Here is an 11683-nt window from a genome sequence, read left to right as displayed (position 1 = left end):
CTGTAGCTTAAGGGATCCATCAGTTAAAATGTTGGTCTTTCATCTTTATTACTCTCCCATTAAAATGAGAGGAAACCGGGACGCACTTCAGTTTAGAAGAAGCAATTTAGTTGGCGATGTCCTTACTACTCAAGTCTTGACAGAAGAAAACGCGTGATTGCTTGGACTTCACACATCTAGCTGCATAGGAAGCAACTAAGCCTATCAGACAGATACTATGTTAAATTGAATAATATTCTTTGATGAGATGATTTGATTACACGTTTCGCCACTACCGGTCATTCCCTTGCACTTACATTCATAAAACCTGCCCCCTCCCCTTTGTTTGTGTATCGAAAAGGTAGGCAAAGTCTCCTTCCGTTTTGCTATAGCTGTGAGGTCTGAAAGGGACAGATTAATAACGGAGCGGCACACTGGACCAGCTTCTCTGGTACCCTGAACTAGTAACCCTTTGCTATAATGAGGACACAAAGAGCCTCCCATCAGGCTGCTCCCCTTCTTCATAACTCAAAAGCGTCACAGTGGCAATAGCCTCCAGTGCTATTTGTCTTTAGTGCAGTTGTGACACTTCGGCATGATCCATAATTTGGTAGCTATTTACCGTGACATTTCCCTTCAGTGCAGCCATAACATTCAGTGAAGCCATTATTTGGTCCCATTTACCATATAAATTGTATTGTTGTGCATGCATGCTAGCAGCTACATTAGGTACCTGAAAATGAGTAAATCTTGTAAAATAGATACTAACAGCTCTTCAGCAGTAGGATTGCCTTGCTGCTCAGACAGAAGGAAAGAAAAATTAAACATGGTCACCAAGTTTCCTGGAGCATCTTTAATTGTGTGTCTATTTATTTAGCATGTTAGAGACGCCGAAACCCAAGGCTTTGAAAAATACTCTGGCGGGCTCTGCCTTCATTAGAAAGGCACGATGGCATTCGCACCTTAATGATGAAAACCGGAGCAGCCTTTGGTGAGCTGAAGGTTAGAACGAAGAAGGCGGATCAGCTGCAGGCTTGATTCAGAGGGGAAGGCGCGGGACTCGTTACTTTCGTGTCTGTGACATCAGGCGATAGTGACAAGAGGCATCTCATTCCACCAGGACACGTGGAGAAGTAAAATGGGAAGAGAACATCAGTGGCTGCTGTACTACTTCCACGATCAGAGATGAAACACACCTTCCAAAAGTCTCTAACACGAAGCATAATCATTTTAGATCATTTTGGTCCCTACTTTGCACGATGCTATTTGACATACCCTCCTTAGGCTTATGAAGGGTGCTGTTAGGTACCTACTAGTGCTTTCCCCAGTATGGCCCGTGTTTTGTTATGCAGACCCTCACTGTGGATGGAGCACATCCTTTTTCCTTTCCCGTGCCTGTATTAAATTTTTAAAGTCCCCTGAATCTCTACAGTTTCCCTTTCCCAGACCTGCTTTTTGTCTATATAAGTTTTCAACACTAATTTTCTTCTTCAGGGAAGAGAGAAATTTTCCATCCTACACGTGCCTCACTGGGATGACCGCTCATAAAAGCCATTAAATGAGAGATGCTTCTTTAAAAGAGGTCTGTGCTCACTTAATTTTTTTCCTAATAATCTAACAAAGTCAAAGTTTTGGGAGAATCCCTCCAAATTTCTATTTAGATAGTTGGCTGGTGACTTATAGAAAAAGAAGGGCCATTTCCTGAGAATATGAACTCTAAGAAATGGCTGACTTTTGCTATATCTCTCATTTATTAACAACTTACTAGCATCAGACCAAACTCTTCCAAAGCAAAGAACTCATGAACTATTTTCAAGACCGATTTTAAAATCTCATCAAGCTGAAGACATACTGATTTGATCAGATCTTGCATCAGGAATTAATTTAGTTCCCTGGGACAATAAAATCTGGAATGAGACCGTCCATGAGTAAAGAATTGAATGTAAAGGTTTTACCTCTGTGCCACTGAGGGAAGTTTTATTAGCACATTTTTTTTTTTTTGCAAGGGAGGAGGAAAAAAAAAAAAAGCACGGAAATAAAGGAAAAAGAAAGAGAAATCTATTCATTAGAACTTACTTTTGTTTTTAAAAATATTATCTCCGTTACTAACTGAAAATAAATGGATTTGAGTAATTCTGGGGCATAAAATGTCCATTTTCTTTCTCCTTTTATTTATGCCATTGTTCTGTTTTTACAGCTTACTGTTGACAGAGTGAGGTAATTCAACAACAATTTTTCCAGTGTTTTTTCTCATGTACATATAATCGACAGCCCGGAAGACAGACTCCAAGCCGGTAAACCTGCCCTCTGCAGACAGACCTCCAAGGTCCACCTTACAAACCAGCTCTCCACTCGCATACATCTTAAGCAAGTGGTCCATGGCAGCTCGATACTTAGACAGGTAATGGTTCAAGAAGAAGCCCCGGACGCTGGCAGATTTCTTCAGCAGTTTGGCTGGTAGTGTTCCTGCTTTCACAGGGGACAGGCCGGTAGGAGTTTGGTAGCCAGAGACAAACCCAATCACTATCAAGCGCCCTTTGGTAGCCAAGGCGTCCACAGCCAAGTCAAACACGGCTCCCCCGACGGATTCATACACCACGTCCACACCCCGGGGGTACTCCTGCTTCAGGACAGCACCCACGCGCTCGCCGTTATAGTTGATGGGACGATCACAGCCAAGAGATTTCAGAAAGGCAGACTTTTCATCAGAAGAGCAAGTTCCAATCACGTGGCACTTGGCCTTCTTCGCAAGCTGGACGGCAAACTGGCCGGTCCCCCCAGCTGCTGCGGTCACCAGAACCTTCCTCCCTTCTGATAGTTCTCCAAGCTCTTTCAGGCTGATGTAGGCCGTGGTACCACTCACCAGGAGGGTGAGATACTCGGGTTTCACGGCCGGCACGGGAATGGCCATGCTGGCAGTCACCACTGTGTACTCGGCAAAAGAGCCAGGTGCCGTGTAAGCCACAGCCTGGCCAACTGTGAATGTGGCACTGGAGGAGAGGCCCAAGGCCACCACCTCTCCTACACCTTCGAAACCTGCGTCAAAGGGGGTCTTGACTGAAGGGTCATAGCGGCCGGCTGAATAGTTTATGTCAGATGCATTAACACCAACAAATCTAGAAGAAAGCAAACACAAATACATTCAGATGTTTTCTTCGTCAAGGCCTTTTTAGAAAAATTCCTCTAATTCTGGTGACTACGGTGGGTGGTGAAGCTATATATTCTGATAGAATTTGAAAAAAACGGTCCTGATATTCAGTTCAAAAAAAAAAAAAAAAGAGAAATCAAACAAGTATGATTTCAACAGTGATTTGTTAGAGTTTTGGTGTATTTTATTCTTTCATTAGTTTAGGAATAATTTCACATCCCTCTAAACAGCAAGCTATGTATTTCACATGCCATTTATCCCCCTCCGATTCCTTTCAAAAGAGGAAAAAAAAAAAGTTAGGAAGCCCTCTTATACACAAACTTCACTGGAGCTATGAGTTGGAAATTAATTGGCCTCTTAACAAAGATGTTAAAAACAACAGTGGGATAAAATATATTCAAAGAAGTAGACGTGTATTGATTCTGGCAACAATTTAACACTTCAGATAATAATAGTAACGACAATGATATTATTAAAGATTGATGTAACGTGCAAGGTCACTGGCTGTTACACGTTACTGCAGGGGTTGTTTCAGTGTGAGCGAGGCTGCAGCAAATTTTCTTTCTGATGTAACTATGTCCAGCGTGAAAATATGCATTTTGATTAACTGAACAAAAACTGTCTCATAAGGGTAGAGGGATTTTTATGGAACATCCAACATTTTACAGTCTTTCCCAGATGAAAAGGAAAGCAAATCGGCACTATATTTTTCCTCAACAAGAAGCAGAGACGTACTTGATTAATACCAGATGATTATTTTCACTTGGTATCCAGAGTCAATTTAATTGCGAGGCTGGTATTTTTACCAGCTTTTTTTCATCTCAGTATACCTCATAACAAAAATATCCTGATACATAAGGAAAAAAGCCGTCTCCTAAGGATGTCAGGAGGTGGCTGAGACACGTAACGGAGGACCCTAAAAATGTCATTTCCACCTGTAATGAAATGAAAAGGTGGTGGTATCTGGTGGCAGGAGGAAAGCTGGTAAAGTAGGCCATTTTAAAATAATTTACTTTTAATTTAACTTAATAAACCCCAAACTGCCCCATGCAAGGATCCACTTCCACTGTATTATAGACAATGCTTTGCACTTACAAATGCGCCCTTATGATTGTGCCCTGTATATCTACACCATCGAAAGCTCTCTACATCCTGTAGAAATAAGAAAGCAGGAAACACTTTCCTTCGGGCATGTCCAGCAGCTTTCAGAGGTTAGCAGACACACAGCCTCACTAACACGCTACAGAATTCCATACCCATACGTGACACACAGTGACGAGGAGCGGGAACGATGATTTTTGCCCTTTAATACCAAGATGCCCACGGTCTATTTTTTGGAGTGGGGGGGAGGGGCTCCTACCTTTCCTTTCAATTTACCCAACTCGCCAGGCCTAGTCATTTTTAGAAAGGGGCCAGCTTCCTGAGAGCGTGCTTCTGGACCTCACGGAGGGCTGCCAGCGCAGAGCCCAGCTGGAGCACCTCTTGGTGCCCTGCTCCAGGCCGCAAAGCCAACTCCAGGGAGGCGTCCGCGGGGGTGGGAGTGGCGAGCTGCGCCGTAGAGGCTGGGGGCCAGGGCGGATCGCCAGCTCCCTTCTCTTCGTCCCTTGGCCCTCGCCCCTCCCGTCTCATCCCCCTCCTCCCCCCACCCCCCATCCGGCTGGCGTTTCTGCCTTCCCAACCGCAGAGGCCCTTCCCTGGAGGGGAGCCCCTGCCTTGGACTCGGAGGGACGCGCCGGTGGGAGCTGGCCCCTCGGGTCGCCCCCCCCTCGGAACGGGCGTGCCCTGGGGGGGGGGCTTCGAGCGGGAAGGCGCTGCTGGAGGAAAACGCAACCCTCACTGTCTGCCGCCCCGGGCCGTGGTGGCCACTTTCCGGGGGGAGGTGGCGGGACCGAGCAGGGCGCACGCCCGGGAGGAAAGCGGCGGGGAGAGGGCACCCGCGTGCGTGTGCGCGCGTGTTGGGGGGCTCTGCCGGGAGCTGCGGTGGCTGCAGCCCACCCGCGGCAGCTTGAGTTTACCACGGGGGCTTTGCTGAAAAGCCCAAATCAAACATTGCGACGGAGCCCGGCCAGCGCCGGAGCGGTGGCAGGAGACCGCAGGGCCCGCCGTGCGCCCACTCCACGTCTCCGGCTCCCTGCGGCGCCCTCGGTGCTTCGGCGCCCGAAACCGGCGCTTCTGGGGGTGTCTCTCCTCGGAGGTGCCCGGCCTCCGCCGCCCCGCGGCCTCTCCACCGCCACCACCCAGACGCCATCAGTGAGTCCGACTCCCCGAGCGGGCTGGGGCCGCGCGGGTCGCCGCCCAGGCCCGCGACCGTGACCTCGGCCTCCCTGGGCCGAGCGGGGGTCCCGGCGGGCGCGCCCAGCTCGCACCGGCAGCGGAGCTCGGGCCCAGGGGTGGTCAAGTGCGAGGGGAGCCCCGAGCACACGGCGCGCCGGAGCGCAGAGGCCGCGGGACAGAAGCCGCCAGCGGCCAGACCGTGACCTTGGCCTCAAAGGCACCCCCATTTTTCGTGTCTCCCCACCCCACCCTGCCGTCCTCTAAAGAGCCTGCGTTGTTGGTGAAGGAATCCTGAGCTCCTACTCGGTTCCGCGCCCCTCGCCCTCTCCAGGGTCGCCCAGCCCCTGGTGCGCCTCCCCACCTCTCCCTGGACCCCCGCCTTGACGCTGCGCCGCCGCCGCGGCTGGTGGGCACCCGCCACTGCCCGGACGCGCCTAGGTTCTTACCTGGGCTTTGGGAAGAGCTGCACGAGGGTCGGGAGACCGCGCCTTCGGCTCCGTCAGAAACAAGTTCAAGAGCAGCCGGCGCAATGGGCAAGGGGTCCGGGTTAGGGGGCGCAGGGGACGGGAAGGGCGAGCGAGCGAGAAAAAGAAGAAAGGGAAGACGCGCATTTGGACCCTCGCCTTGTACCCCCCTTTAATTTCAAATACGTGCTTTTAATGAGTGCAGGGATCTAGCGATCCGACGGGCAGACCCACTCAAAAGACTAAAATCGAGGAACCCCAGGAAAAAGAATGGGGCGGTGCGGGCTTTCCCCAAATATATACCCTTCCAGAGTCACTTGGTTTATTTACACTAAAAAGTGATGAACCCCTTCGTCATGTTTATTGTGAAACAGGGCAGCCCTCGGAGGGGAGGGAAAGGCTTTTCTCTGAGCAAAAACCAAACCCGAAAACTCAAGTCCAGAGCAAAAGCCTTCAGTACTGGGAGACAAAGTCGTCCAAACCAGACCTTCCCTTTAAAAAAAAAAGAAAGAAAGAAAAAAAAAAAAAGAAAAAGAAAAAGGAAGAATGAAGGAAAAAAATCTTGGCCTGGAGAATCAGCAGAAATAGTGAACCTCCCGTGAGCAACAAACGGTTTATCAAAAACGCCTTCCCCATCCCCCATTTTCTGTTTTCCATTCCTACAAACTCTTTGCTCCATTATCTTACACTTGAGCAGAAAATCGTTAGAAATATTTGGAAACGAAATAATGTGTCACTATCTTACAGAAAAAGCTAAAAATAGCGCGCGAACTGACTTAACCAGAGGGTGTCTTTCTCCCTTTTTTCTTTTCTTTTCTCAGGGCTGGGCATCCTGGAAGAGAAGCGAGGTCGTCCTCGTATGTTTGAAACCGGAAGGTGAGAACTGGATAAAGGAACACCGATGACACATTCTGGAGGGATTCTAGGCTCCGCTTCTCACACCTTTCCTAAATGGTAAACCTGATTATCTTAAATCGATGTCTGGCTTAAAAAGCACTTCCCTCACCGTGAATAAAGAATTTGTATTTTCTGTTAAAATGGAATGAGACGTACAAAAGGTTCCACTGAAAGAAAAAGTCAGACGGAGCACAATTAAAACCCCCAAACACCTTTCCAAGCAAGTGAATTTGGGCTGAATCCATTCATTCCAGAGCAGATTTTATTACGATAAAAATAAGAAGCTCTTGCACAAAATTTTCATGCAGTTAATACTGTTGGGGGCGATTTGGTCTAGGATTAAAATGAACTAACTTGCAGCGAATTACTAAGTCTCTATTCTTAAAAAAAAAAAAAAACTGGTAAAATGCCACCCTTACTGACAACGTTTGCTAAAATAAAGGATCTTCCCACAATTTGGGGGTGGGGGCAGATTTTCCAACAGAGTAAGGCGAGGGAGAAGCAAAGGTTCCGCCCCTCCCCACAAGCAGAAAACTCGCCCCATTCTTCTGTTGCGGATTTCAAAGTAGAAGTTAGAGGTCAAGCGTTTAATATAAATATACTGTTTATATTAAAGGGATTTTTGTCATATGGGGATGGAAGATAGAGGCATGGATCTTAAAGCAACCCAAATTGAGGAGCTTCCAACATGGCAGCCGGTGCTCCAGAACTCCGACCACCCAATTCAGGGACCGGCCCCGGTTACCCAACGCGGGGAAGGGGGCCACAACCGGGGGAGCTGGTGCCCTGGAGGTGGGGAGGCCGGGCGGCCGGCGCTGCGGGCGGGAGCAGCCTCCAGGACGGCGCGGGCGGGGGGCCCATCTCTCTGCTGCTGGGAATGCTGGAACTTCACACCTTCCCCTGCCTGCCCGGCTCAGTCGCCCCCTCCCCATTTCACACCCTGTTTGCTAAAGGTATTATTTTTCTAAGCAGTCGTGGGTGTGTGTACATCAGTGTTCACCATCACCAGTGTAGTGCATCGGAAAAAAAAAAAAGAAAAAAAAAAAGCCTGGGTGAAACTTTGCCTGCTAAGTCTGTTTGGAGGCTTTTCAGTCTGAGTCTCATCTCGACTTCCAGCAAATCACTCGTGTGTTCTGTATGTTCTGCGTGAACACACATGCCTTTCTTTTTAACTTGGCAGCACGCGTGTCCGGATCTCGACCGACAGCCTTAGCGTTTCACGGCACGATGAAGAAGTCCTCTGCAGCCCAGTTTCCATCAGTGCAAACTTTTTAAAGGACACACACGGCCCACCGTTTAAGGCACTCCCCGCACCCACCTCATCCCCAGCCTCCACTCAATCCCGCCCTTGGCTGACTCAATTTCTACGTTTCCAACAGGTCCCCAGAAGTTTTATGTCATGATCAGAATTCCGAAGTCTTCCAGCCTTGTTTGGAAGGCTGATATGAATCTCTAAAATGGACACTTAAGCGTTACCTCAAGCTATTTAGATAAGATGCATTTTGTCCTTCAGCCCTCGCAGGGGACCTGGTCTTTTCTAGCACACCATTTACAACATGGTTACAACCAGAACTTACTTCTCCCTTCGAAAGTACTATTCAACCTGAAATATGCAACACTGGAACCCCTCAGATGGGACTGAGCGGGCGGGCGAGTCCTGCTCTTGCCCAGGGAATAGAGGAACGGGGACCGGCCCGCCTGCAAGTCCGGCTGCCAGGGGACCCACCCGGCAGACCCGCGGGCACGGCTCCGAAGAGTGAGGTCCCTTCCTTCCTGTTGCTTCAGCAGTTACTAAAGATTAGTGAGGTGGAAACACCCTCAGGTGGGAAGTGTGGAGGTGGAAAAGGCAGTCCGAAGGTCGGGCAACGACCCGAGTGTCACCCGAAGGTCTGCAAAACGTGCGGCCCAAGGCAGCCATGCTCCCACCCCGGCCCCTGCCCAGCCGCCCGGGACGCGCGCCACGCGCCCGTCGGTACGCTGCAGGGCACAGACGACAGTCACACAGCACTGACAACACGCAGACGGCACCGGCGAGGCGCACACCGACACACCCAACGACAGGCTCCGCCATTGCGAGGCGGCTGCCAACCTGGAGCGAACGGGAAAAGCCAGCGGGTCCCCAGCCTCCTTCCTCCAAAGCACGTTACCTAAGTGTCGCAGTTTGTGTCCAGGCTGTTCCCGCTCCACCCTAAAGATTATGCGAACGCAGGAGCCGTGGGTGCGCGCGGGTGGGCAGGGCGGGGAGCCTCCCCTTCTGGGTCCCGTCGGTTTTATTTCGGGAGCGGGAGGGGGAGGAGGGAGGGCTGGGGGAGGGGAGGGGAATCCCAAATTAAAATAACCCTCAGTTTTGAGGACGTTCGGTGCCATCGGATATTCACACCAGCAACAGCCACATTACATTCGCCTTCGCCAGATGGCGGCGGGTTCAACTTCCCGGGACCTCGCAAAGTCAGGCTGTGCGCCCGAGCGCGCGCCGGGTGTGGGGACGCGGGCGGGCGCGGGACAGCCCGGGAGCTGCGCAGCGCTGGCTGGGGCCGGGGCCCGGGCCGGAGCCGGGGCGGGGGGCGCGCGCCGGGCTCACCGGTTCCGGACGAGGAGGTCTCCGTCCCCGGGGAGTGGCACCGGGCAGTCCCGGCGCAGGGTGACGGCCTCGCGGAAGTTGGGGCTCAGCCGGGTCACCACCAGCTTCTGCATGGCGCGGGGGATGGCCGAGCCCTGGAAGTCCAGGAAGTGGCGGGAGTACGACATGTCCACGATGGCTCGGGCCCCGGCGAGCGCCAGCCGCAGCATGGCCCGCGCCTCCGCCTGCTTTCTGCGCCGCCGCTGGCCGGGGTCGCGCCCAGCCCCGGCCGCTCGGCTCGGCTCCGCGCGGCGGGCGGAGCGGGCGGGTCCGCCCCTCCTCCGGCCCGCGCCCTCCCCTCGGCTCCCCCCGCCTTCCCCACTACGCCTGGCGCCCGCTCCCCCCCTCCTGCCCCGCAGCGGGCAGCGCGGGGAGTCAGCGCAGCCCCCGCGGTTCCCGGGCGCGCCACCCCCGGGGTCCGGACCGGGGGGATCGCTGCCGCTCCGGCCACTGCTCCTTTAATCTTTTTGTTTTGGTTTGAATCTGCTCGGCGCAGACTGGCCAAGGATCTTCTCCGCCCTCCCCCTTCCTCCCGGCGCCCGGGAGGCACCGGATATCCCCACCCTCCCCACGGTCTAAAAGCCAGATTTGACTCCTCTAAAAGGGTGAGGGGGGCGGCGAGGGGACCCGCGCGTCCCGCGATCGCCGCGGCCCACAGCCGGCGGCAGCCCGGGGCGTCCTCAGAGCTGCGCGGCGCCCGGCAGCCGGCGCAGGCGCCTCCCCTTCCCGTGCGAAGCGTTCACTTCCTTGCAAGGTGGTACGAATCAACCCCGAGCGCGGCCGGGGCGGCGGGGCATGGCCTGGGCCCGGGGCCGGGCGGGGAGCCCTGGCCGCCGGGGCACCCTCAAGGGCACCCAACGCCGGGCGGGGGGCGCCCAGGGCATCCTGCGCCCCAGGCTCTTGGCCCCCGTGCCCACAACGCCTTGCCCGCGCCTTCTGCCCTTAGTCTGTCCCGTGCAAGTTGCACGAACTAAGCCATTTTATTTATTTTGGCCAAGATTTCGTGTTTTTCCATGAATGTTGTAAGTAGCCTCTGCAAGACTGTTACGGGTTTCCCATTGGGAAAGAACACGTATATTGGAAACCAGAGGGTCAAATTCCCAGAGCACATAAACATTTTAAACTTCTGGGTGGGGATGCCGAGGGACTTAATTGAATTGGAGACGTTGGCATGATGTATGAAGACCTCTTTTTATAACCCAGCTAGAAAGATCTGCAGTTCCATCGTGTCAATTTTCTCCCTAATTGTTTGTATTGACCAAATAATCAATTCACTTTTCACAGAGGGACCAGATTAAATATTTTCCACATTTTTTGTGTAATGAGCAAAGTCCATCATTAAATTTTTATTAAAGGTATACATTTTAATAAATTTTTTTTCTTGTTTTCCACTTACCCATTAATTACCAAAATATAAAGGCCGCGCAGTGCCCCTCCCCAATCAGATCTAACCCCTGAAACTAAGATTGCAAAAGTGACACAGATATTTTTATCTCAAATGTCGGACATTCCTCATCCAAGGGTAGTTTGTATCCACGTGGGTGCATGTGTGTATGAATGTACAAGCGGGGGCGGAGGGGGAGACTTAACAGGTTTAAAAATCTGCAGGAACTAGTGTCTACTTAACCTGGCTTATAACACATGGGTTTTACCCAGTATCAGCCGGTGGGTTGCAATAACAAACCCCTCAATGTCTTTCTCCAATGTGCAATCTTTTATGTTATGCCGTATTAAGATTTCTTTTTTGTGTCATATTGTTTAGCTAGGAGAAAAAAAAAAGAAAACAAAGCAATTAAAAAGATTGACAGGTATGGTTTGTGAGAGACCTATTTGTAATTGTCAGGGTGACGTTGGCAAGAGGAGGAGGAGTAAAAACTGAAGCCGGAAAAGCAGCTCGATGTGTCTGTCTATCAGTTGAGACTGTCTGAAAGCTCTGCGATCCGAATGTGTGTTATATTTCACTGAAAAGAGGAGAGAGCGAGAGTGCATCTCCCTCTCTCCCAGGAGTTTGGGGGGGACAGTCCACGCTCATCTCGCCCACCCAGTGAATGTCTGCTCTTCACCCCTTCGCACACACTCTCCGGGTTGTTGTTGTTGGCTTTTTTTTTTTTTTTTGGAGGAGGGGTGCTTTTTCTGTATTTTTCAAATTTTTTTCTGTTGGAAGATCAAGACCGGCCAAAAATCCATGATCAAAATGTGTTTGCGTTAGATTTCGCATCGGAAGAACTGGCGATCCTGGCGGCACAGCCCCGCGGGGAGCGCGGGGCACCAAGTGGCGCTCCGGCGGGGTGACACTGTTTG

General features: G+C 51.6%; 2 protein-coding genes and 1 long non-coding RNA gene across 4 annotated transcripts in view; 2 read left to right on the top strand and 1 right to left on the bottom strand.

Moving 5' to 3' along the window:
- Nucleotides 1–461: 461 nt before the first annotated feature.
- PTGR3 (prostaglandin reductase 3) lies at nt 462–9680 on the bottom strand. The gene is made up of 2 exons (XM_057526919.1): nt 9344–9680; nt 462–3095 (listed from the first exon to the last, which is right to left on the bottom strand). The coding sequence occupies exons 1-2, from the start codon at nt 9550–9552 to the stop codon at nt 2171–2173; spliced, it is 1134 nt and encodes a 377-aa protein (XP_057382902.1). The 5' UTR covers nt 9553–9680; the 3' UTR covers nt 462–2170.
- Nucleotides 4979–8133, top strand: LOC130704632 (uncharacterized). Its single transcript, XR_009005078.1, has 3 exons — nt 4979–5377; nt 6687–6819; nt 7943–8133. It is a non-coding gene; the product is annotated as an uncharacterized LOC130704632 (long non-coding RNA).
- Nucleotides 9681–9745: 65 nt separating the features above from the next.
- Nucleotides 9746–11683, top strand: part of TSHZ1 (teashirt zinc finger homeobox 1) — a 78305-nt gene continuing 76367 nt past the window's right edge. The window contains exon 1 of one of the 2 annotated variants that reach the window (XM_057526916.1): nt 9746–10136. The gene's annotated coding sequence lies outside the window, so the exon portion shown is untranslated. Of the gene's footprint in view, nt 10137–10156; nt 10405–11683 lie in introns of those variants that run through there. The other variant, XM_057526915.1, reaches the window with a different exon arrangement.

Source organism: Balaenoptera acutorostrata, chromosome 13 (genome assembly GCF_949987535.1).
Source record: "Balaenoptera acutorostrata chromosome 13, mBalAcu1.1, whole genome shotgun sequence".
NCBI classification, from domain to species: domain Eukaryota; kingdom Metazoa; phylum Chordata; class Mammalia; order Artiodactyla; family Balaenopteridae; genus Balaenoptera; species Balaenoptera acutorostrata.
Note: the sequence above shows the minus strand (reverse complement) of the source record. Positions and strands in the feature narration are given on the sequence as shown.

Excerpts from the sequence above, each read along its gene's own strand:
- PTGR3 (XM_057526919.1), bottom strand. The coding sequence starts at position 9,552 with ATGCTGCGGCTGGCGCTCGCCGGGGCCCGAGCCATCGTGGACATGTCG. Across the intron at positions 3,096-9,343 it reads GACCTCCTCGTCCGGAACCG|ATTTGTTGGTGTTAATGCAT; the intron begins GTGAGCCCGGCG and ends GCTTTCTTCTAG.